This window comes from Artibeus jamaicensis, unplaced genomic scaffold, assembly GCF_021234435.1.
Source record: "Artibeus jamaicensis isolate MK-2021 breed Jamaican fruit bat unplaced genomic scaffold, CSHL_Jam_final contig_540, whole genome shotgun sequence".
Taxonomy (NCBI): Eukaryota; Metazoa; Chordata; class Mammalia; order Chiroptera; family Phyllostomidae; genus Artibeus; species Artibeus jamaicensis.
The window spans coordinates 1689940-1717593 of record NW_026521879.1 but is presented as its reverse complement, the minus strand read 5'-3'; the positions used below and the strand labels follow the sequence as shown (position 1 = coordinate 1717593).

Here is a 27654-nt window from a genome sequence, read left to right as displayed (position 1 = left end):
TTCATTTTGTAGGTATGTGTATGCACACACACATATTTGCACACACATTTGTATGCATATTTATTCAGTATGAGTTTTTGTTTAAAATAGTCCTGAATTCTTGTTTTGGAGTTCTGTATTTGACAACACTCTCCCCAGACACAAACCAGGAAGGCTTGCGTTTTGGCCCCATGGTTTTGGCTTCTGTGTCTGCAGAGGCAGCATAACAAGACAGTGCTCAGTGGTGAGGAGAAGGCATCTATTTTCACTGTATTTGATAACTGTTTGCTGAAGATGATGCCCAGGGAGGCTTCCATGGGAAGGGAAATCGGCATCCAGAAACTCAGTACTTCAAAGACTATGATGATCCCAGGAAACAGAAAAACATCATTTAGGCCAATCATTCATTCGAGACTACCCATTCCCCTGAGAAACAGGAAACTGAGATGCAATGTCTTTCTCAGCCTCACCTCAGAATCCATAAATAATTCATGGAAGATACTGATTTATTTCCAGGAAAGGTGGCCAAGAGAAAGTTCTACATGTTTACCAATACCATGGACCAGGGAACTCCAGCCCATGGAAATGACTCCTGTTAGTGGCAGGAATAACTTTGTGCTCAGGGTGGATCCACACCCTTTGAAAAACATGCCACTGATTTTGCATAACTAATGTGAACATTGAAATGGGGATTTTTTAGAGACAAGTATGAACAGAGACCAGCTTTTCCCTAGAGGTTATGCACATGTGGTAGGAACTGATGACCCCAAATCTGTGGCATGTAATGACTGAACTCCTTTTAGGTTACAAAGGCATCATTTCAGTTTCCTCCTGTACTGTTCTTAATTGAGACCAAATTTTATCTTATAAGTAGAAGAAGTAGCTGCATATAATTTCATGCCCTGCCAATGACATAGGCACTGATTTTTAACAAAATGCTTATAAACTCTTTTTATGATACTGTAAAACTGGAGAGCTCATGCCCATTAAAACACAAGCTTCATGTTACATGTAATTAAGGCAAGGAGGAGAACGTAAAAATGCAAGGTTTAAAACGTATCTTGTATTACATACTAAATGCACACAGAAAATACTACATAAGTTCCATTTCAAAAGTCAAGGTAAAGACATGGATGAAAGGTCTCCATAGCTAACTGATTCTATGCGTGAAGAAAATTGAGATGGAAGGTTCGCATTTCAAGTTCTCCCGAAGTTATACTATTATTGGTGTATTGATGATTGAAGGTCATTTTTTATTTTTTCTTAATTATAGAAAAGAAGGTATCATGAAAAGCACATTCAGCTGCTATTTGGTTAACCTAACTTATAGTTTTTGTCCAATAAAGTTTGAAAAATATTATTTATTTTTTTTTAAGAATGAGAGCCTCCAAAGTGACTTGTACATTGAGAAGAGGTTTGAAGAGACATCCAAGATCTGTCAAAGGTGGCTGCAAAGGGTGCTGGGAATTGTTATTTATCCCAGAGCCCAGTGGAGGAAGAGGCTCTCTTCTGGCATGAAAACCAATGCTGTGGCCCCAGTTTCAACCCTTCTTTGATTGCGATGGGCCTCGTGGATTAAACTGTGCCTCATTTACTTCAGAGTGGGCATTTTGTACCACTCTCTCACTTCCATGTATTTGCGGCCAAGGAATAATAAGAATTCTGAATCCCAGGTCTTCAGCTATTAATGTAAGGTCTACCAGAGACTCAAGAACTTCATATCTAAGTGAAGATTTGTGGATATATGACTGATTATATGTTACAAACTATGCCTATTTTATTTTAATATTCTTAAATCTTCTTTCTGTTATTCAGATTGTTGACTTAATTTTAAAATCATACAATTATAGACCAAATAAGATATTATAGACCATAAAGAAAATTAAACTGTTAACTTTGATGCCATACACTGAGCTTTCAAACTACAGATTTTGAACATTTTATTATGGAAAAGAAATGAGAATATAGTGAGAAATATATATGAATAAATTCATAGCATCACCATTAGGCTTAGGCCAGCCCTCAAAGTACCATCAGATTGGTGTATTTCACCAGCCATCCATCAAATAAGAAGTCACTACGTAGCTGAGAGTCATGTTATATTTTTGAGGCCGTGTTACTTCTGAATTCTAATGTACAAATAACCCATTGTATTTACTTCACTTTTTAAAAATATCAAAGATTTAAATAAATTTATATGAATTACTTTTTTATATAATAAAAATGATAATATGAGGGTACACAGATATTTCCTAAGTAAATAGTTTGGTTAGATATGTTAAATGGCTCCTCATAGTAAGCCAGTCAGCATAAATCAAGTTCAAAACCTAATCTACCTAAATATGATGACTCTGTAGGAATATAAATCCCTTTTTATAGTGTTTTCTCTAAACGTTGCTATTTTAATTTTATTATTACTTGGGTTTAATTATCTCCAGTTATATTGCAAATAGGCTTATAAATTGCCAACATCCCTGATACACTTTAAAAGTCAGTTTTTGGACTGTAGATTGAGTGTGTTAAAGCAGAGTGATCCGACATTCATTAGAGCCATCAAGCAAATTTTTTATATTTCAGTGAGCAGAAAGAAAACAAATGGAGCACCACTTGTGGAGGACCACATGCGCTAGAGCACATGGTTTTTCCTAAGAACCCTTAGAAAAAAATGAGTTCTACAGTCCCCCTACACCAACTGAGTGAATCATAAAAGAAATGTGGAAGGTGATAATAGCAGTTTCCACAGTAATAAAAACATGATAAAATGTTCTTGGACAGTATGAAAACTTAGAAGCCCTGCCAAGTACAAAACCTAGTCTGCAGGCACTGGCAGCATCACGCTGTATTTAGCGGGTCTTTGGGGTTTGCAACAACTCCTGGTTCATCCCCTAAGTCAAAGTGATCTATCAAAATGTCTTAGTTTCTGAGAGCAATCAAAATCATTTGAACTTTAAACACATATTGAAAAAACCTACAGTGAGCCTTTGCAGAGCAATTATTTCTCCACTCAGCCAAAACACTGGAATCTGCTGTCATATCATTTTGTGCTGCATACATACTTTTGAAGTTATCAGCCCGTATGAGCTTACCCAAAGTTACATTTGTTCATTTTAAATACACAATCCTAGCCACTAATTTTGATGACATTTTTATTTCTTTCTGTTTATAAGAGGAAAATTCACAGAGAAATTTTTTAGATACTGATGCTTTGGGAGCATCAGTATTTACTCAGCTTAAGGAGCCCATAAGAAGGGGGTGTCGAACTCATTTTCACCCAGGGCCACACTGGCCTCGAGGTTGCCTTCACAGGGCCGAATGTAATTTTAGGACTATGTAAATGTAAACTACTCCTTAACAGTTCAGCGAGAGCTCAGCACTGCCACCGGGTAGAAATAGGGTGCTGGGCTGGATAAAACAAGGTGAATGGATTCGGCCGGGGGCCTTGTGTTTGCCACCTGCGCTGTAAGATAAAATTTAATAAGATCCTAACCCTAATCATCTTGCCATGCTCTTAACCTTATTTTTACATTGGACTCCTGCTTCCTCTCCCACCACTCCCTAATGCCAAAGTATTACAGCTTTGAAATAATTCTTGTTGGGCTACATAGTTTTTGACCAGTTTTTGTATCCAGGAATCCTTCAGTGAATTGGAACTAAGAGGAGAAACTTTGATGCATAACAGTGTTATATTTCCCCCAATAAACAGTACAGGAATGATTTCCATTTCAAAAATCAGTGATTTTTTTCACCACTGTTTTCCAAGTAGGAATCATAGTTTTGTAGCGATGACTGCCAGGCATGGGCCAACTATCATGAGGAAGATTAAATAACCCAAGTGTAAACGCAACCAGCAGGCAGTGGTAAGCCCTTCTTTCTCCGCTGTCCCTCCAGGATCTTATTCTCCCACTTGGATGGCTGGCAGCGGCACACTGAGCTGTTAAACACCCACACACACACACACACACACACACACACACACACACACACACACACACTGCCCACAAGGTCAACAGTGATGCTTGGAAATACTTATGCAGTTATTCTTGACTTTTAATATTATAAATGTTTTCTTTAGTTTAGTTTAGTTTAGATTGGATACTAATCAGTTTTACCAAAAAAATACACTTCATTTAACTTTTATATCTAAAAATATATAAAATGCCTTCTCTTATTTTTTATATTCAAATAATTAACTTGCTAAGCACATACAAATACACACCCATACACACACACCTATTTCACCAAGGTAAAATACACTGTAGGGTTTTTTTTTCAATTAAGGAGTAATTAAAATGTTTCTTAGCATTTTAGTGCTTTAGCATAAGAAATGAAAAGCTTATTAAAGCACCATGTTCAAAAGCTTTGGTCACTGTTCAACTGGGAGTTCATCTGATGAAAACTTAGAAAATACCAGGGTTGGAGTGTAGTTATCTTATCAACCACACTGCAATATTTGAGTCTGCCAGATAATCTATGTACCAAGTGGTCACTGTTTGTATGGTTGTACACCTATATTGAAAAAGAAAATAAAAAAATACTCTGAACACAGAATATGACTAAGAAGGCATTTATTAATACCATCATTACAATTATGTCCAAAATTCATTATTATTTCAATAGAGAAGAGGTAAATGCCAGACAAATCTCAGACAATCACTATTAGGTTGACAGTAAATTGCAAGAAACATTCACTGACTATAACCCTGTTACAGAGAATATAATACATTAAAACTCAGAGAGGCTGCATGAATTAGCAACATCTTCACTGAAAACAAATGACTGAAAACCTAAAAATGATGCTTACATGTAGCTGTAGATATTAGGAAAAAACTCATTTTAAAAGTGAATTCTGTACCATTCTTTTAAAAAATCTATCATCTATAAAATGTAGGTATGTTTTGCTTATATTGTGATATTTGTGCTTAAATATAATTTAAAATAGTTATATATAAATTTATGTTACCTTCATATAAAAATATATGTATAAAAATAGAATATTTAAAGGAGGTGGATATTCATAGTAAGAAACTGATCGATCAAAATAGTTTTATTTTTTATAAGGCAATAAAATTGAGGTATTTGTACATTTGGTATTTCAGCCATGTGTTGAATTAACCCTCTCAGGTCTTTTTTCCTCCAAATGAAAAAGAATCCTTTAAAAACCATTATAACTGTGAGATGTTATTTCACAATGAAATATTTGTGAAATAAAGAAATTTACTATTTTGAAATTAGAATATTAAAGGACAAGTTCTCAATACTAGAATCAGATGTTTTATATGTATGTACAATTGTTTTAATAAAAGTAATTTATGCCTACTCTAAATTTGAATTAGATACAGTTGTTCAGGGAAATAAAAGTATAGTTACTAGTAATATAGGAGTATTTGTGGGTATATGCAAATGCATTGTGGAAATAAATGCCTGTGCACTTGAGAATGCCTATCCTTTGCAAAATATTTACATAAAATGTAATTGTAATCTTACATTATATAGGGCTGTAAGGGCAGTCAATTCTTTTTTAAACAATATCGTCAATTAAATAAACAAAGTATACATGAGGAGCTACACTTTGTTTCACACTTTAAAATTACATATTTAGTTAGACTGCAGTTACCCATCCAACTTCAGGGACAGGATAGGAGGGAATGCTAATGAAAATGACAAAGAGTACAAAGTGACACATACTGATGTTTTAACTGTAATTATTACACTTCTTATGTCTTTCATAGAATCTATTAGAATGCCTTTGTGGAGCATTCTTGCTTTTTTCCTTTCAGTTATAAAATTTAAAAATCATAGGGAAAAAATTTTAAATAAGCATTACATTCCCAAAGCTGAAGTCATCATAAACACCATGTTTTTTTTCCCGGTAAAGGACACAGGTGAAATCCCTTCTTGCAAGTGGAATGTAGTTACTTTTTTACCCTTTTCAATATTAATGTCGTAATAGAGAAGATAACATAATATTCAGAGCATTATCCTTTTTTCCACGTAATTCATGTGTCTGTATTTCTCTCTCTCTTTGTTAGGGTTTATTTCACTCTCATTCAAGAGAGAGGGGGTAAGGGAGAAAGAGAAAGAAACGTTGGTGGAGAAATACCAATTGGCTGCCTCCTGCATGTACCCCAACTAAGCCCTTAACCTGGGCATGTGCCCTAACCAGATATTGAATCAATGATCTTTCAGTTACAGGATGATGCTCCAAGCTACAAACAAATGAGCCCCACTGGCCAGAGCCCTGTGTCTCTTGATTATCACAATGCAACACCTAGCCCACAATGGTTCTTGTTCATATTATGTCTCCAGTAACCTTTTTCTAGCTCTGTCCCCCACATAGATAACCAACTGATTTTAAGTGCACATCTTAACTTTACCAAGCTGTAAGAAAAAAGTGTCATTACTTTTTTAGGAATGTGTGCATTGGTGTGTGTGTGTGTGTGTGTGTGTGTGTGTGATGGTGTGCCTGAGTGCATGTGGTGAATCTAAAATACACGTGATGCAGAGAATTTGGTTCTTAGGCAATCATCCAAGTGAGTGGTTTGTCTTCAAGTCCGAGTTCGGTCTTCCTCCAGGGAGTCTACACAGTTCCTTTATTTGCACACATCCTGCTGAGTAGAATTTCAGAATAAACCTGGTTGATTGGACCTCTGACATGATATGGCGATTGAACATTGGTTATCAAGTCTTGTTGTTGTCGTAGTTTGCTGTGATTGTTGAAATATTTCCCCACAGTATGATTTCTTGATTGTTTTATTTTAATAAAGTGATTTTCTTTGGATAACTTTGATTTTACTACCTGCAAATCAAGAACAAAAAAAAGTAGTGAGGCAGCATCAAGGGCATTTGAGCTGTGCATAGAGTGTTGTAACTAACTCACAAACTTGAGCACCATTTCTATCACAAAAATGCCGCCTAAAGAGCATTATAATGACTGAGAACTAGAGTATCTCATTTTTTTTAGAAAACACCAAGATTTAGGCTAGAATTCTGCCACCTTTCTTACCTCAGGGCAGCTGTACCCAGTATAACTAAGGAACAGCCTCTGGTGTTCCTCTACCACACTGCTGTGTGTGTGTGTGTGTGTGTGTGTGTGTACACGTTCAAGCCAGATGCTATCGCATATAGAGGATGTGAACTTGCCTTTTGTGAATCACTGATTCAAACATGGTACTCTAAATCTGTCATGGCACCCTTTTAGAGAATGACAACTCAAACTATTTTAGAGTAAAATTATTTTCCCATTGCACAGTCATAATATGACATTGTTACAGTTAGTGATTTCGTTTCTCTGGGCACCTACCCAGCGATGGAACCGGAGGAGCAGCCTATGCCTTGTTAAGCTAATAACCCTTTACTTGTTTGTACAGATGCATACACATTTTTATTTTTAAATTTTTGAATTGGCATTATAAAAAACATTGATAAAAGCACAAAACGTTATATAGTAAGAAATTTCCTTCCCATTCCTGGCCCCCACCTCCAACCACTCAATTCCCTCCCCAGAGGAAACATACACGTATATTAATAGTTTCTTTGTGATTCTAATCACAGATATTTCATGACTAATGACACACATATAGAAAGAGGCCATATTTACTGTCTACTTGTACAGTTTACAAAAAAGTTGTCCTGGTGGAATTCTATCATTTTCAGCTTTGATCATTTCATCAGTATAATCATTGGGATATTAGTGACAATGATCAGAGTGAACTAGGTGGGGACCCAGACAGAGATCGAGGGGGGCTGGGAAATAGGGAGGAGAGAAACTGTTTTGGGTGTCTTTACAAATTAATAACAAATCATGAATTCTGTCATATTAATGCCATTGTAAGACACTAATTTTGGTTCAATATGCACATGTGTGCTATTGATAACTAATGAAGTCAACACATTTAACATGAATATTTAAAATTCTTTTTGAGTGTTTTATAATGATATATGTTTTTGATCTCATGTAAGAGGATGCAATTAAACAGTTCCAAATATATGTAATATTTAAAAATAATAACTATTTTGAAGATAAGTATTTTTAGTTATGTTGCAAGTGAGCATGAACCTTTTTAGAATATTTTTAAAGAGAAATTCTGTAATGATCTATATCAAAATGTTAACAGTAGTAATTTTTGGGTGGAAAAATTATAGGTGATTTAAAGGGATTAAGAAAAATCTCATAGACACAGACAACAGTGTGGTGATTACCAGAGGGAAAGAGGGGTATGAGGAGGTAGAAGAAGGTGAAGGGGGGACTAAATGGTGATTGGCTTGGGGTGGTAAACACACAATAAAATATACAGGTGATGTGCTGTGGAATCATACACCTACAACCTATATAATTTTATTAACCAATGTCATCCCAATAATTTCAATAAAAGTAGAATGTATTCTTTGTAACTTTCAGTCTTGACTTTTTAAAATTAATAAGACAAATGTGCATTACTTCATAATCATAAAAACATTAAATCTATTCTCATTTTTTAAGAAATAATGTTAACAGCAATGCATTTTAAAACCAATTATACCCTGTTAATGCCAAGGAAATGAATTGTTTTCCTGTAGCTATGGGAGATTTGGCTTTTCATGATCAGTCCCTCAGGGCCATGATTGTTGAGAAGTCCAGTGAAATCAGTGGTTTGTGGTAGGGAATCCCGGTGGATCCTAATTTAGGGGTCAGTTTGCAATTACCCGCTGATTAGTATTCCAGGTTCCAAGGCTTTAAGTTTCTTTTGTGTGCAGCTCCTCCTACCTCTGTTTGGTTGTACTAGAGCTTTAAATATGATAGGCTGGGAGGTGCCCCAATGTTTTCCTAAGGTTTTGTCCATTTGGGAAGATGTCTGTACTCAGTGATAGCAAGATTAGTAAACATTTTAAAAGTTTATTTAAGGAAACTCTTCAGCATAAATATTACATCCGACCCTGAAAAAATATTATTGCAGTGTTCTGAAGCCAAAATAAGTTTACTTTTGTTTATATAATTTTATCTCACATTCTGGCTTTTGCAATTGCCTGATGATCTGCATGCTAATTACATGTGAAATTAAAAAAAATAAGTCCATCCCAATGCAAAAGGTTATAGTACTTCCAACATTATTTGAATGTTCTGTGTGATTTCAGGGCTGGGTTTAAAGTTGCATTACAAAGGCTGGATAATGCTAGTGTAGACACACGAAACAACCTTCAGTGTGATTCATAAAAGAGACACACAGAAACGCATAATTCCAGTGCATCTGCTGAAGCAGATGCTTTCACTCAGGAGTAAAGTCAATATTTTGCCATATCACCATAGAAAGTTCGGTCATGTATTTCTCTTTCTAAATCACTAAGCTGACCTCTGAGAATGAAACATGGGACAGCCCTTGGGTTCTGAGGGCCAGCCTTTTGCCACCTGCAGTGTCAGGGCATCCTTTTCGCTTTTCTGGTGGACGCCTGCACACGTGCCCAGGTTAGCACGACGACTTAATGCAGCTGGTTTCCACTCAACACTATTTTTCAGGAAATCACAAAAGATGATAAGTTTTCTAGTTGTCTTGACAACCCAGTATCAAACTGGTACTGAGTCCTGAAAGCTGACAAATGTACAAAGAAAGAATTATTTCCATTTTGATCTGTCAATATGTAGATGGAAAATAAATCTCCAAAATTCTATTGTAAATTGAATCTAAGAGACTTTAATCTACAGAAAAATAATGAGATACTAGAAATGTAATGCTTAAAAAATAACGTCTTTTCTATATTATATTGATAATTCATTGGAAATATAAAACAGAAAATATCCCATTACACTATTGAAACAACATCATTAACTTCAACAGTAATGCAGGTAAAGAATACATCAAAAGTCTAATGAGACATGAAAGAAAACATAAGCAAATAGAAAGACAAATCCTCCCAAACTAAATAAAGTACTACTACAGTGGTAATCACAGCAGGATTTGGGAGGAACTTAACAAAGAAATTCTAAAATACATATTTAAGAGTAAACATAAGAAAATAACCAAGCCCATCTGTGAAAAAACAGTAATAATGAGGGGGACATTCAGTACCAGACATTTATTCATCAGTATGAATGGAATCAACTTCCAACAACAATTGACTGAGTATGTCAGTTGTATAAACCATGTATGAGCAGAACTTAATACTGAGAGAGAAAGAATAGGAATGTTCATGCTGTGGATTAAAACACATTTAATGAACCGTTATTGGTCCCTCAAATGTTTATGAAGAAATATAGTAGTTTTAAATAAAGTCCAATGCAATATAAATCCAGTGACCATAAACGTTGGCAGTATAATAGTTTTAACTGCATGGGATTAAAATCAAGAGAGCACGTTTGGAGTGGACCTCTGTGCCAAACTGCTAGCAGCCTCCAATGAAGAAGTGGGTGAGCACTGGGAGATATATAATGTAGGAGTTTTTTCTATTGTAAATACTAATTTTTAAATTTTTAGAGTTAGTAAGAATCCATGTAATTCTTTAATAATAGAGAAATAGTAGAAGAGAAGCCAAATAATGCTATGTCTTATAAAGTTAAATTTTAATTATGTATATTTTTCCATACATTATCCACTTTTTAATCTCCAGAGGTCTCTGCGTTGAGAAACACATGAAGTAATTCAGATATGGTCCCTACCCTCAAGAGGACTATATAAAGACACATGTCTAAGATACTTGAAGTAAGAACAAGAACAAAATGACTTCAAAGACATTGTCTGAGACCAGCTCCCAAGGTCAGGCACCATGTTGTTTCCATGTAATGAATAGTTCTGTAGGACTTTAAAAAGTCTTAGTGCTAATTTATGATAGGCATGATAATCTGCTCACAGGCTATGATTTCTTTGAACTTATTTGTAAAATTCAGTATCCAGCATTGGCGTCACACTATTATATCTGAGTTTTAAAATATTACCTTATTTTACCTCCTTTTATGGACTCCAAAGTGGAAGAAAAAGAGTAAGCTGTAATTTTAAGGCTTAGAAATATTATACAAATGAAAAATGCTTGATACCTGTACAATCAAGAGCTATTTGCTTCTTTCCTTTGATCTCATGGGTGGAAATGTGCCCACTTGGGTCCCTTTCAAAATGCAAGGACCATTTGGGATCATGAAAATCTAACCAAAGTGTCAACTGGAATGTGGGTTTGAAGGAGAGCTATTAGCAATACTAAATGTTAGTTTGCCTCTGGTACAAAATAATAATAATAATAATAAACAAAAATGAGCTGTTAGAAAATGTCAGTGAAAGATTTAGGCCTTGAACCAGAGGTAAAAGACTATAGATGTTTGTGTACAGTGGTCACCTCAATCAGACACAAATCCTAATAGTTTGACACTTTTAAATGCCTCTCTAAATCTGGGTGCATATGATGCTACCACTGAGAAAGAGACATGCCTACCTAGAGCAATAAGGAACTACTACATCTGATTAATCATACATGCATATGTGCTTTGGCAAATGTTTACATTACTTTAAATGATAGTTAAATGACAAAATTTTTTGCCACTTTAAACTAATCCAAACTAACCTCTTGTCTCTAAGTTTTTATTGCTATTTTCCTTTTGAATTTGCTTTGTCAAATTATACTTAAAATTAGAAGGAGATAGTGAAGGGCAATTGTTCTCCAGAAAGTGTGATGAGCTGTTGGATCAGCACTGTTTTATAATCACGAGTATTAGTATAATACTAAAATTTTTCTCAGCAATGTTCAAATTTAGATTGTTTCATAGAGAAATAGACTTTCAAGTGAAGATTACAGTGTTTCAAAACAATGATATATTTTAATATATATTTTACTTATAGAAACTTAAAGAAGAATAATTTTGGAGTTAGAATTACATTCTATAAATATGAGCTATTACAAGGTATGCAGATGATCAAATTTTTCTATGACTCAGTATTACAAGAATCAAAATTCTGCGATTTGACGTGTAGAAGTAACTTTTTTACATTTTCATAGATTTTTTATATGCTAAAATATCTCCATTTATGGTGGCAGATCTTTCCACGTCTCTACATAAATAAGGACTTGAGGACACAGACATTTTAGAAGGCAAACAAATAGCCACCATCCAACTGGACTTGCTTGGCCAATGGCTATTTCAAGACTTATAAAACAAATGAAAAACTGTCATAAAATACACACCAAAACTAACTTTACAAGTTATACTGTTAAACGCATGTATCTTCAACACTCAAAACTGGTTTCACATAAATGTTCATCAGGATGAGTGTATTACTATTTCAAGTAATTGCTGCACTGCAATAACTTTGAATTTTCAAAAAGCCAGTACAAACAAAGAAAGCTTGGTGAGTTGGAAAAGTGTCAGGCAGATTAGATGCAAATACCTTTCCTAAAACTGATCTTGACCTGAATAACACCCAAAGAACTTTTGATGTGTTTCCAGAGCCACAGAACAAAATAGGAAACAATTTTCAGTGGTGCAAATGTTCCAAAATCTTTCTCGACTGGATTAGGGGAGGAGTTCTGACTACAAGCGTGTTTCACAGTCATCAATGGGATCTGAAGAAGACGGAGGGTAATGGCTTCCTAAGGTTGAAAAACAGGAGACTGACCAGGCAGAATGGATTAATGCAGTCTTTCCAGATGAATGTATACAGTTGAAGTCCTTATTTGGTACAGTCATTCTGCAGACAGGACATTCAATTTAAGATCCTGTCATAAATTTATGAGCACCTCAACAAGCAGTCTAAGAATGCACCAAAATGGAATAAAAATATGACAATTAATAGATAGCAGTCAGTCCTTATCATTCATAATTCCATTTCAGGAAATCCTTTACTTTTTTAAGATAATAAAAATTTGTTCACCCCCTCTCCAATATTTAATTATGGCCACATGAAATAAGCTATGTTTTGACTGAAGGGAGTTCAACTTCTGAATGGGTCAAAGATGCTGAGGATTAGAGGGCAAGAGTAAAGTTTTCTTTAGGAATAAAGTTTGTTTTTTTTGTTGTGTTCTTGGTGTTTCCAGATTTGTGATGTCTCAGTCCCAAACTCCAGCTCTTCTTGTTCTGGCAGCTGAGCCCTTTAAAATCCTGTCTCTAGATAGAGCTCAGTTCCCAGGTCTGGGAACGAATTCTGCTCTGAGGTGGGAAGGTGGGGAAGTTGATTATAAGGGGCTACCAACCAGTAGTTTGCCAATTCAATGTTAAACTCTTGGTTCTCTCTTGTGCTCCTATGTAGTTCCCCAGATACTAACTCATTCCCCTCCATTAAACTAATTTTCCTAAGTGGCTGAATATTCGTATTACTGAATTTTCAATACTATTTGAATGACCTTCAATGGTCTGATCATAAGCTAATTTCCTATCCTGCTCAATTTAAACATGCATCTTGGCTCTTGGAATCTGTTTTGCTCTTAACTCATAAGTATTTGTTTCCATCTATCTGTCTTAAATTTTGAATTTTTATTTAAGAATAAGAAACTAAAATGTAACTTAGAAACGATTTGTGTGGACCCAGGCTTCCAACTGCTGGCTGCATTGTAGGAACATGCTCAGCACCACTCTGGCCTTTTTAAAGGAGACCTATGTGGACCTTCGACTTCTTGTCAGAAGAGCTCTCCATCTTCCTGTTCAGGGCGGGGACATGTGCCTGTCTGCCAGTCTTCTAGGGGTCTGGGAAGAAGTTTAGGGGGTTCCACATTTCATCCTTCTGATTCCAGCCTCTGGATTAATTTGTCTTTGCTATAATTGTGTTTCTGAGTCCAGACTCTGCTGTTCAATTTTTAAAGAAATCATATGTATGGATGTAGGTTCTTGACTGCAGGGCTAGGGGAAGGGACTTAGGGCCCACCAGTTTTGTGTACAGACTTTTAAGCAGGTTTTTCCAACCTGTGCCTTAGCTCTCCCTTCCTCAGTGCGTGGCTCCTTGGGGTCAGAGCTATTCAGGGGATTCAGTGTCCCGCCTCTACTTGCCATTTCTCCTCTCAAGACCCTTTATGTTATAACTTTCTTTGCAGGCTAGGTCAAACTTCCTAAAGTGAACTTCAATTCTTATCTGTTTTGAGTTATTTCTTACTCTGTTTTTTTTTTTCCGGGGACTGGTAGTGAATAGCTTTATGCTTTTAAAGCCTTTTAAGTGGAGTTTCAAGTGGAAGAGAAGACAAATGCTTGCGGTCAATCTGCCACTTTTAATCTGTACTCCAGGCATGATTTTAGATGTTACCCTTTATGCTAGTTTTCCCCCAAGTGTGTTTAGTGAGGTGTTAATAGTTATTTTAAAAAAAGAAAAGTGGTTCTGTGGGCAAAAAAGTTTGGGAAAAATTGGATCGAACTAAGCTCAATAGTCTTTTTGCTGTAGCACTTTTGGGATCATTTAATATACTAATATTATTCAAGAATCCTTAAAGTGGAGGCATACACAGTCTGTCTCAAACCACAGATTCTGCTTTCACCAGGCTAGACCATTAAAACATAGAATAGGAAATGTATATCAAGGAACTTTGAAGTCCATCTTAGCTTGGCTCTTGAAGATTGGCAGTAAGCCCTCAATTTATTGCTAGGAATATGAAATAGTGATGGGTCAGCATCTCTTTCATAGGCATACTGACATTCTAGCTTCCCATACTGCAGAGGCTTGGATGAATAGCTGCCTCACGGGGTCATAACAGTCATTCATTATAGAGTGACTGACACTCTCTGTATTCCTGCTCCATTTAATCATCCACCTTAAAAGAGAGATACTAATATAATTGGTGTTATCACCATCCAATACAGGATACTCCCTTTGGAGCAGGCTTTAATACCAAACCATTGCAGAAACGACTGGACTCCCTTATGGTATGAATTCATTCTCACCAAGACACTCATCTCTAATGTAATCAGCCTGGAAAAAAGACTAGGATTCAACTGCAGATGATGGAATGAGGATTAATTATTTTACACAGAAGGGGTGCAGGAATAGTCAGTAAGAGCTTCTGCGACTCCTCTAGTTAAAAAGCCATTAAAAGACTTTAAATAAAAACATTAGATTTGGAGTATAGAAATATCCTGGTGGGGGTATGAAGGATGAATTTAAGAAGTTGAAAGTGAATGTTCCAGGATGAAAATATTGCAGCAGTCTAGGGAAGAAGAGACCATCCAGCTCACCTTGTTCATTTACCAGCACCCTATCAACTATTCACCAGTGTCCTTGACCTGATCCTCTCCCATGTAATCAGGGGCCTTATTCCAGCAGTCCTATTTCCTACTGTATTTTTAATGTTTCCCTTAGTATTGATAATTCTCCCTCTGCCCATAAACTGCCCCAGACTATTTTCTGTTCTAAATTCAAGGTCTTTCCCAATTTCTTATTTTTACTAATTGTAAGGCTTTACCAGACCCCTTTTCTCACTTTTATACCTCTTCAGTCTATTGTCTAATTTCCACCCACAATATTTTACCGAAACTATTCTTATTTATTTGTTTGTTTGTTTGTTTGTTTATAGAGAGGAAGCAAGGGAGGGAGAAAGAGAGGGAGAGAAACATCAGTGTGTGGTTGCCTCTCACATGCCCACTACTGGGGATCTAGCCTGCAACCCAGATATGTGCCCTGACTTGGAATTGAGCCGACAACCTTTTGGTTCACAGGTCGTCACTCAAGCTACTAAGCCAGGGCCCCAAATTACTCTTATTGTGATCAGAAAGGACCTTCTCAATGCTAAACTTAATGATTATTTAAAATCCCCAGCTTAGTAGATCTATTACATTTGACAATATTACCCCTGTTTCGATCTCTTCTGGCAAATGTTCACTTTTCGGCTTTCCATGGCACCACAGTCTATCAGAGTTGTCTTCTAACAGTTTATTGTCTATATTCAAATTCTTGCCTTTCTCCAAACTGCTTAAATGTCAGTATTTCCGAGAGTTTCTTCCTTAGCTCTTCTTCTACTCACTTTCTCTAGACGATCTATTTTTATGGTTTAAACTATTACTATTTTCTGATTACTTCCAACTTTTTATCTCCAGCCCCACCCTGTCTCTTGTATCTCCAACTGCCTGTGGTAGATCTCCACCTGGATGTCCCTACAGGCATCTCAAACAAAACATGTTCAAAACTGCATTCATCATCTTTTCCCTAAGCCGGCACCTTCTCAGTTGTTCTCCATCTCAATTGCCAGTTGAGCTCTCTAATCCATCACCCAAGTAGGGAATTGTCTTTGATTCTTTATACTCCCTCATGCCACAGATAAGATCTAGGGCTTGTGTTTGTCTGTTTCTCCCTTATGTTTGCTGTCTCGGTCCTGGTTTGGGTGAGCCTTTATCACCTCTCACCTGACTTTTGAAAGTCTCTTAACTTCTTTCCCTGATAATCCTCTTCAAATATTCCCTCCTCACTGTTATCAGATTTACCTAATTGAAATAAAGAGGTGACCATTTCAATTCTCTCTAAAACCCTGCATTTGCTCTTTATCATCTACAGGACAAAGTCTAATCTCTTACCATGATCTGGTCCTAGCCTGCTTTTCCCAATGCCCTTTTATGATTGTTGTTCTACAATATGCAGAATTACTTGTGATTCCCTGAGAATGTCAAGTTATTTCAGAGCAACTTTGGTTCACGCTGTCCCTTAGGATTGGAATGGTCTTCCTTTGCCGTTAACATTTTACCTGGGCCTTCTTTCACCATCAGCCTATTGCCTTGAATAAGGTCTACTCATTCTTTAACCATCAACTTGGAAAGTTTTCAAGAAGAGTTTCACTCAGTCCTCAGATTGGGTTAGGTACTCCTTCTTGGTGCTTTTATTTATATCTCTAACTTGCCATTTGACACATTGTATAATAATATGGCTTTTTATGCTTGACCCTCCCGCTATAATATCTCAAGGGAAGATACTATGTTTCATTTATTTTTGCATCACTACTGTTTAGCTTAAGAACTGAACTCAGAAAACAAGTGTGGCATGACTAAGTAAAGGAGTAAACAAGGTCAAGGTAGTTGGAACAAAGTATAGGAAAAAAAACATCAAAGGCAAATTTAGGAAGTAAAAATGTCCTGGTAGAGAGCTGCTTGGAGGTTGTAAGGAGGCTGGAGAAAGATAAGGAGGAGTAAAGGATGATTCTAGTTTGTACACAACAGCTCAACAGAGTAAATTTGGGGTTACTGGAGAAGAAGAAAGTTTAGAGGAATTCATTCTTTCTTTGGGGACAGGATCAGCTGAGATGCTGATGGGAATTGTGCAAAATATTCTCCTGGCTCATTTTTATCAGTTAACACAATGCTTTACACAGGTGTTCAAAAATTGATTAGTTAAATTGCTATTATGAGTTTATTAAAAATAGCCATGCTGATAGTTAAATTCTGGTATATAAGCTAACACAATTAGGATCAGTTGTTCTTTTTCCTCTAAAAGTCATTATTTTAGCTTTTTAGATAGATAAATTTGAAAGCTTTTTTTCATTATGTTCATGATAAACTTTTAAAATCTGAAGTAGAAAGAAAAAAAGTTTAGGCCTATAATACAGAAAAAAAATATTCTTAGGCCAGATAAGCTTTTGTTTATTTAATTAAGGTTAAATAATGAGCAATAGAGGGGGAAAAGGGGACAAGTGTAATTGAAAAACAATAACAAATAAATAAATATCATAGAATTGGGGTTGCACCACAACCTTGAAAAATGAAAAAGGATTAAATAATGAGTATATAATAAAGATCAATAATAATGGAAAATCATCTCTGAAAAAGAACTGAAAACCTTTTCTCCATGGTGCCAGAATCAAAGGAACCTGCTGCTAGTAGAGCATGGTGGTGATGCCCCAGGGGTCTTCTTTCAGGGAGTTTTTTACATGTGTGTGAGCCAAAAGCTGTAGTTACATCTGCCAGAAAATAAAGATATCATATAATGTTTGTACAATTGATTAGCCCAGTGATTTTCAATTGGTGTGCCACAAGACTTTTTAAAACATGCAATACACTGAACTCTTTTCCCTTAGATTATCAAATAAAAATAACAGTAGTAGTCAACGCAACAATAGCCACCTGGTGTGAATAAATTACAACTATACCTATTTTTTTGGTCAGATTGGCAAAAAAAATTTTTTGGTGTGCTGCCAAATTTTAGTAATTAGTTTATGTGGGTTATGAGATGAAAAAGGTAGAAAATTCCTGGATTAAACTGATTAATGATGACATAGTAATTGCATGTGGATTTGACTCTTCTGCAGCTAGGTTTGGGTTGATAATATTTTTGCATCCTTTCCAGGTTTTAGCTTGTTGACAGTAGATGTTTGCCACATAACTAAAGGCATCATCCAAAAACCACTCTTGGGCAAGAGCTACCTGGATCCTATTTGTTGTCCTACATAAACACTGAGAAAACAAAATTCCATTTCTACCCATAAAGAGATACACTTGCTTTTCTAATCAGTGAAGACATTTTAGTCAAAACTGATGCATACCAGTTGGAAAATAGTTTATAAATTTGTGGTGGCAAGGTATTTTCTCTTGGTGCCTTGCCATCAGACAGACACCCCAAGCCCTTCATTTTCACCTATGGCAACCAGAGGCCACTGGAGCAGACTTGTTATGTCTATGACCGAATTCTCATTACAAATCAAAGAGGACACATCAAGATCTTACTGTAATGATTATACCAATCCTTCTTGGGTGTCTGTGAATGAATCTGTTGTGGAAATGGTGTAATTGAACACCAGAAGATGCAAGACTCCCAAATCCAAATTCTTAGGGCTCTAATAGAGCTGATTTTAATTCTTTCAATCACTGTATGACAAATTCCTTTGCCATTTCATAAGATGAACACACAGGGAAAAAATGGTTATTATTTCTACCTTTTGCATGAGACTGATAATCTACTTTTCCTGGCTTGCTACATTTATCATAAAACCACTCTTTTCAAGAAGCTTTAGATTTACTTGTTTACAAGCTGACAGTGATTCAAGATGTTGGGTGATGGTTTAGAAAGATTATAAAACATCTGTGTCAGCACTAGAAACTTCCTGAAGTACAAGTTGTACAAATTGTTCAAAAGTTAAGCAATGATTATGCCTAAGTGATGAATAAGTTTTGAGATTTTGTGATGAAGGAAGTCAGTTGAGAAAGATGATCTTATCAGCTCTGTGCGGTAACTAGAAAGGCTAATAATGCTCCTCGAAGTATGTTGACTCAAACATGGAAACTTCAAAATGGAAAACACTGCTTTAGAATCAATTGAGATGATTCAGAGCAAACCTATATAGCTTGCCTTCTACACAGCACACATTAAAAACAGGGTTTAAGAGCTCTGGTCAGTGTGGCTCAGTTGGCAGGAGTGTTGTCCTCTAAACTGGAGGGTTGTGAGTTCAATTCCAGGTCAGCGCATATGCCTGGGTTGTGGGTTTGGTTTCCCACCATGGTGAGTGTGAAAGGCAACTGATGAATGTTTCTCTCTGACATGGAAGTTTCTTTCCCTCTTTTACCCTCTCCCTAAAATCAATGAATAATCATGTTCTCAGATGAGGATTTTAAAAAGTAGAGTTTCAAAAAAAAGTAATTATTATCCAATATTTCCACACAAAAAATTGTAAAATCAATTGAGTGAAATAATTTTACCTTATATGCTTAAGTCATTATTATATGATTAACAATAGTTTTTATTATTAATAATTATAATCCAATTTTCTAGTTCTGGTGGTTCAAAAAGTCTTTTTTTTCTAGTTCTCAAATTCCATAACTATTAGTGTCAACTGGTTGTTGCTGTGGCAGGAGGTACGTGTAACACAATCATGTGGGGAGGGCATCTTCTGCTTTTAACTGCAGCCATGCTGGCAATCACTGGGGGACTTCTACTTTAGACTTCCAGAGCACTAAAGCTGAAAAAGAAAAACAGATACCCTCCCCTTAAATACTAACTGAAGACATTTTATGACTAATAAATAAACAAATCTCTCCTAAAAGAGATAAAAAGCCAATATGTATGTCATATTTCTTTCCTTTTTTTAAAAAATTTTTTTAAAGATTTATTTATTTTTAGAGAGAGGGAAAGGGAGGGAGAAGGCAAAGGACAGAACCATCAATGTGTGGGTTGCCTCTTGCATGCCTCCTACTGGGGACCTGGCCTGCAACCAAGGCATGTGTCCTAGACTGGAAACCAAACTGGCAACCCTTTGGTTTGCAGGCCCTCACTCAATCCACTGAGCCACACCAGCCAGGGATGTATGTCATCTTTCAAAGTCCCTATTTTCTGCGAGCTTGGCAACTTTTAGTTTGTTTTTGTGGTCAGCTCATATTGGGCTGACTCAGCTGCAAGTTAATTGTTTCTTCTTCTTCTTCTAGGCTACCTGCTCTTGTGTTTCTAAGACTTGACTTTTTTCAAATAGGATAGGCACCTGAAAGGTGTTATATTTTCTTGGCAGAAATAAGTAGACACACAGTATGCTATAGCTTAAAATCTATTCTGCAATAACATGGCCCAAGTTCCACGTTCTAGATTAAAACTTAAAATGATTTCTGCTGTGGGTGCAGGCATTCACTGCTCTGCGATACAGATCCATTTGTCATATAAAAATGTAACATGAAACCATTAGTAGGACATACAGAAGAACCAATGCAGTGTCAATAGCTTTTGGATATTCATAAAAATTTGAGGACCAGGATAAATTGTAGCAGGCATCTTAAGGCTAAAAAATAAGACCAGAAGAAAATTTTAGTTGTCATCTCACTAGTCAACCCAATAATGATAGCTTCCTGGTTTACAAAGGAGGCCAAGCAAGAACAAATGAGTGAATCAACATCTGACAGGATGGTCAAATGAGACACTCTCCTTCACAGTTTCAGCAAACTCCTGAGTCCCAGAGCAAACAACAGTAGCCAAGCAATTTCATATTCCTAAGCAATATCTGGACAATATATGCAAAATATGTAAAAATGTGGAAAGCATCCAGGTTTGCAAATCTTTGTTTCATGAAAGAAATGGAAAGTGAAAATGAAGAGAGAATTTCTATGTAAGAAGTTCTCCAAATGCTTTGTGGTCTCTCTTCCTTTTGGGCAGCTTCTACCTCACTACTTTAAGTGAGAAGACACTTCCATTGACCAACTTTGAGAGATGGACTTGTGTTTTTTGGAGCTTGGGGAGTGATAGAACCAGTATAAAACAGCAAAAGTTCAGCTTTACTGTAGCAGAGAAAGTGAGAGAGTGAGAGTGAGAGTCAGGGAAAAAAAGAGAAAAAAAAAAAGAGAGAGGGCTGCACTGGAGTGGGGGGGGTGCTGAATGTATTTCCAGCAACAGCTGAGCAAGGATGCATGGGTGTTTCTTGTAGACCAAATGTTGGCAATCGAGTATAGCAAGCCTAGTGCCATTCTGAACATTTTCCAAGAGGATTTCTGAATGGGCAACATGACTCCCCCAGAAGAATGGACAAATTAGAAGTCAAGGGGCCAAGGCAGGAATGCAGCAATGAATGGTATTGCCTCTTGAGGGAACTATTTTCATAGGACCTCAGTGGGAGGTGCCTTCAAAGAAGTGCACAAAGGCACCCCAAAAAGAAAGAATTAGCATGTTATAATCAGAGCATCAATCATCATGCTTATGCCAGTCAAGTAAGACTTATGTTGCCCTAACACCTCCTCTCTAACCTGACCCAGAGAAGAAGGGATGAGAGAAGAAAAGTAGAAAAGCAAGGTGAAGAAATAGGAAAGAATCCCCCTGCTCCCTCTCTGCTACTTCAGGCTTTCCAGACCAAAGCAGGTCTGAGCTGGGAGAAGGAAATAACTTTATGTGCTATAAACACAGGCCTGCACAGTTTTAGTACTGAAAATATATTCTTCTTACACCTAGAAATGATTGGAGTTGGAGACCTTTAATTATCTTAAAGTGCTTTTTAAGTTATGGGATTTAGCAAGATTTTATTCAAGTGGTGGGGAGAAGTTAGTCCACAGAGAGGTTTGAAAAGACAAGAGGGGAAAGGATAAAATTATTTTGTTATTATCTTATTAGCTAAGCCTATTAAATTAGTTATTACAAATAAAATCATTTTTATTTCTAGCCAGAATCATTTTATTTCACTTTGCCTCCTCAGGCAAGCAAAAAAAAGGACAACAGATTTAAAAACAAAAACAACCAGAACTGACATGTAACTGTCAAAACAGTCAAAACAAAATCAAACTGTATGGAAGTGTGACAACCAAGGAGTTAAAGAAGAAACATTTATCCAGACCACTAGGTGGGGCAGAGGTGGGCAGCTGGGGCATAGAGGACTCACAGCAAGGCAGCAGCCTGGGGCTGGAGGACCTGGGTGGGGAAGGCAGCTGCTGGTAGACCCAGTGAGGCAGAGGCTGGTGGGGTGGGTGGTCCTACATTCGTGTGCAGGTAAACCGGGAGGAACTGCAGTGAGACAGACCACACAACCCAGGGTTCCAGCAAAGGAAAATAAAGCCTCAAAACCTCTGACTGAAAAAAAAGGTGAGGTTTGAGTTGACAGGAGAAACTCCCAGCTTCACAGAAGAGTTCAATGGAAAGACTCACAGGGTTCTAGAATGTATACAAATCCACCCACCTTGGAATCAGTACCAGAAGGGCCCAATTTGCTTGTGGGTAGTAGAGGAAGGAACTGAAAGCCAATCAAGAGCTGAGCAAGTGGCATTGTTCCCTCTTGAACCCTTCCTCCACATACAGCACCATGATACAGCCAAGTGGGTTGCCTCACCCTGGTTAATACCTAAGGCTCTGCCCCTTACTATTTTACAGGCATGCAGAGGCAAAAAAAAAAAAAGCCCAGATGAAAAAACAGATCAAAGCTTCAGAAAGAATGCAACTAAGTGATGAAGAGATAGCCAACCTATCAGATGCACAGTTCAAAACACTGGTAATCAGAATACTCACAGAACTGGTTGAGTATGGTCACAAAATACAGGTAAAGATGAAGGCTACGAAAAGTGAAATGAAGGTAAATGTTCAGGGAAGCAACAGTGACAGGAAAGAAACTGATGCAAATCAACGGTTTTGGACCATAAGGAAGAAATAAACACTCAACCAGAACAGAATGAAGAAACAAGAATTCAAAAAAATGAGGAGAGGCTTAGGAACCTCTAGGACAACTTTAAACGTTCCAACATCCAAATCATAGGGGTGCGAGAAGGAGAAGAGGAAGATCAAGAAACTGAAAACTTATTTGAAAAAATAATGAAGGAGAACTTCCCCAATCTGGCAAAGGAAATAGACTTTCAAGAAGTCCGGGAAGCTCAGAGAGTCCCAAAGAAGTCGGACTCAAGAAAGTACATGCTAAGGCACTTCATAATTACATTACTCAAGATTAAAGATAAGGAGAAAATCTTAAAAGCAGCAAGAGAAACGGAGACAATTACCTACAATGGAGTTCCCATAAGACAATCAGATGATTTCTCAAAAGAAACCTTACAGGCAAGAAAGGGCTGGGAAGAAGTATTCAAAGTCATGAAAGTCAAGAACCTACACCCAAGATTGCTCTATGCAGCAAAGCTTTCATTTAGAATGGGAGGGCAGATAAAGCACTTCCCAGATAAGGTGAAGTTAAAGGAGTTCATTTCTACCAAGCCCTTATTATATGAAATGCTAAAGGGACTTATTTAAGAAAATAAAGATAAAATTATAAATAGTAAAATAACAACAAACTTATAATTATCAACAACTGAATCTAGAAATACAGAAACAAAAACAAGCTAAGCAAACAACTAGAACAGGAACAGAATCACAGAAATAGAGATCACATGGAGGGATTATCAGCATGGGAGGCAGTGGGGGAGAGAGGGGGAAAAGGTACAGAGAATAAGTAGCATAAATGGTAGGTAGAAAATAGAGGGGGGGGGTGTAACAATAGTATGGGAAATGTAGAAGCCAAGTAACTTACATGTACAATTCATGGACATGAACTAAAGGGGTGCTGGGATGCATGTGGGAGGGGTGTGCAAGGTGGAGGGGAATAAAGGGGGTAAATGGGACAACTGTAATAGCATAATCAATAAAATATATTTTAAAAAAAGGACAAATAAAATCATTTTCACTACTAAGGGAGAAAGTTACTCAAAAGACAGGCCCTCTGGTTATGCATTGACTAAACCAAAGCAGGAAGGTCATTCATTAGTTTAGCATATCAATAGTTTGACTTTTCAAGCTGCCTCCACTAAAGACATCTACCACTTTGAACACAATTTCTCATGGGAAAGCTTAGTGTCATTAGACAAGGCAAATGCTCTCCAGGATCCCATATTCTTGCTTGAATTGACAAAAGATCCTGGTTTTTAAGTGTCTCTGTAAACATTATTATTTTTGAAACACCTCATTTTGTTGCCTTGAATTGTGATTTCTACATGCTTCAGCTGAGTGATGATGAACACATTATTTAATCTCCCCTGACATAGCTTTTTATGCAAAATAAGACTGACAATGCAATTAAAAATACAATGAACATTTTAAAAAATCAAAAGCTACAAAAATCAGAAATCCAGAATAAATACCTCATGGAAATGGCATCCACAGTTCCCCTGCAAAAACTCTCTGTATCGCCCCATTGTTATAGTGAACGTGTCCACCACTTCATAGCCATATTTTTTTGCAGTATCCAGAATAATCAAGTTTTCTTTCCATAAGTTCTGTACTTCATTCTGTATTACAAAGTAGAAGAATGATAATTTTTATTAAGAGCATCATTTATGATTTAATAAATCAAGTAGAAATTGTATAAATGCCATCTTTTTTACCAATTTGTCTTATTTCAAGATAAAGAATTTCACATAAATTTCTTCAATAACGATGTGTTTTAATTTTTTAAATATTTTATTTATTTGTTTTTAGAGAGAGGGGAAGGGAAGGAGAAAGAGAGGGAGAGAAACACCAATGTGTGGTTGCCTCTCATGTGTCCCCTACTGGGGACCTTGCCTGCAACCCAGGCACGTGCCTTGACTGGAAATCGAACGGACGACCCTTTGCTTCACAGGCCCGTGCTCAATCCACTGAGCTACACCAGCCAGGGCTGTGTTATAATTTTTTAATTCAAGACACAAATGTAAACATCTATGTATAAATAAAACAGCAACACATAAGTATCTACAGTGATGTACAGTTTGGAACTTCCCTTCCTATACAAAGTAGTTAGCTTTATTGTCCACAAGGTCTAAGGAAATATCTAACCTTCTCAATTTAAAAGCCAAAATTAAAAAATCACAAAATCTAAAAATCTATTTTAGCTCTGTGCTGAGTGACGGGAATAGAATAAATAAATCATGGCTCCTGTTCTTAAGACATTACATTCCAATAGAGGAAACAGATATGTATACATTCACTAAGTTTTTCATTATGGGCAAATATACCAGGTTCTGGATAATAGAGAAAAGGAAATAGCTCTGCCAGGCAAAAGGGGACGGCTGGACAGTGGGGATTCAAGAGGTGGCTCCAGTACCCAGACAGGTTTGTCAGTGGGATGGGGGTGGGGAAAAAGAGCAGGGGAGCGTGTCTTGGGGATGGAGCAGCAGAATTGAATGACAGCTCCAGCTGCTGCTTCTCTGGATCATATTCCTTCCTCCCTCCCCAACCATGTCCAAGGCAATGATCACACTCCATAGGAGTTCTAGTTCAGGTCCACTGTCAAGAAGAGGAACTCCTCTACTCTAGCTCCAGTATCTGCTTGGCCAAGATTTCCTCAGGCTAACCTGCTGTCTGAGGCTCTTCCTGTGCACTTCATCCTTCTCCCACACACTTTCTATCAGATATGCCACAGCAAAACACAGGTCCCAATACACAGTGAACTCAAAAAGTGCTTGGTGTGAGGTTGAGTGATGTGCATTGGGTGCTGGGATCTGAGAGTCTTCCTGCCTACTCCTGTCCTCCCCAGTCTTCCCAGGCCTCTCCCTCCTAAATCCCCTTCTGCTAATCTTCTCTTACTGTCTGTTTCCTGGCAACCCCACACTGACCAAAAGAAGAAATTGCACTCTAAAGAAAACTGCCTTTTCTAAAGAACAAAATTATTTTCATGTTCCACATAAAAACACAAATTACTTGCATTTGTTAACCCAACCGCAAGGTAAAAGAAGCAACACTAACGTGTCTAATTTTTTATCTTCACTATGCTCTCATACTTATGCTTGCATTACATTCAAAGAGGAGTATTTTCCCCCAAATAAAAGTAAGAAATAGAAAAGGTCCATAAAGGAGAAATATGGAGGAAAAGGGACAGATGTAAATTTTTTCCGTGCTCTCACATGAAAAACGATGCTCGATGTTGTTTGTAGGCTTTTGCTTGTCCAGTTATATGCATTTTCTCAACTTTAATATATCTAATTATGAATGGTATGTAGAACTTTACAGCAAGCAATTTCTAGAGAAAGTTTTCTTGGGAAAAGTTGGTTCTCTGGGAAGTAGACCCTGAAATGGAAATTTGTGTGCAGGGGGCTAACAAGAGGGTGGTCTTGGAACCAACACCTGTAAGAGAGTGATGTGGTTGCAACAGAAGCTTTTGTGAATCCCACCAGGGGTCCTAGGACTGGGAAGGATCTTTGGAGATAATGGCCCAAATTAAGGAAAAGGGGCTGAGTGTTGAAACTCCTATATGAGCAAGCTGCATTTCTGGAGCAAAAGGCAGTTTCTTCTGGGATTCAGGAGTTAGTCATCATTAGTCCACAATTCCAGCAGCCAAGTGGAATATCTCAGTCCTGAAGGGGCAATCTGGGAGCAGCCAAATCATACAAAGTATCATGCGCTCATTCAGGCACAGATATTTTTTAGTAGTCTACAATGTGCTGAATATTGTGTTTCGGATTAGGGGTACCAGAATGAGTAATGCAGCCCTCTCTCTCTGGTCCTTCCTCTCACAGAGATTATTCCAGCAGGGAAGACAGACAGCCATGGACTTTATCTGTTGAATGACATGCATGACGACACAAGGCAATATTATAGGAGCTCATAGCTTGAATAGACCATGAGTCTAGTTTGCCCATTAAGTCTTCCCAGAGGAAATAGCATTTAAACTAACACTTTAATGGTGTTTGGTGAGGAGTTACCCGGGTGAGGAGGTAGAGAGACAGCTGGATCCAAGATTTCAGAGACCTGGAGAAGTGATGGAGATCACTTTAGTGTCACGCTGAGACACTAAAACATCCTCAGCGTGACCGAGCTCAGTGGTGTGAGTGTGTACGTACATGGGTGCACATAGAGTGGAAGTGAGGGATAAGTCTACAGAGGAAAGCAGAGGCTAAGTCTTGAATGGCCATGGGAGCATATGAGGAGGAGTTCAGATTTATTTTCTGCTTCCACTGCTATTATCCCGGTCTCTTTCATTGTACTTTTTTCCCCATCTCTTGTTCAATCCTTTTGCCTTTCCTTAGTTTGAAAGGAGTGATGAACACCATCAAAGCCCAGGGGTCAGGCATAATGGTTCATACCATATCTGGTAGATAGTAAGAAATGCATGCTATCTGCTGAGATGAACTGATTCAAAGTTAGTAACCTAAATATATGTGAGGATCTACAGTAAAAGAAGCAAAGTGGAGCTACCAGAGTCCCCAAGAAGGAATTTCAATCTTGACCTATACCCTCCAGATAATGTTAAGGGAGATTCAACTCATAACCCAGAGCAAAAATTATCAAGGGACACCTCCTTTTATCCTCAACCATCTCAAACTTTTCAGCTACCCCAGATCCTAAATACCTCAATTTCTTAACCCCTCCCAACTTCAAGGGGCTAGATTTGGAGGCTGTGCTTGGGCCACTTTCTACC

At 37.2% G+C, this 27654-nt stretch overlaps 1 protein-coding gene across 4 annotated transcripts in view; it reads right to left on the bottom strand.

Annotated features, from left to right (window-relative positions):
• Positions 1-4545: 4545 nt before the first annotated feature.
• CPED1 (cadherin like and PC-esterase domain containing 1) overlaps positions 4546-27654 on the bottom strand; it is a 296506-nt gene continuing 273397 nt past the window's right edge. For all 4 annotated transcript variants that reach the window (XM_053669962.1, XM_037139671.2, XM_053669963.1 and 1 more), the window contains 2 exons: positions 24401-24547; positions 4546-6775 (listed from right to left, as the gene is read on the bottom strand). In XM_053669962.1, coding sequence (XP_053525937.1) covers positions 6557-6775; positions 24401-24547 — 366 coding nt within the window. In that variant the 3' untranslated portion in view covers positions 4546-6556. The remainder of the gene's footprint in view (positions 6776-24400; positions 24548-27654) is intronic.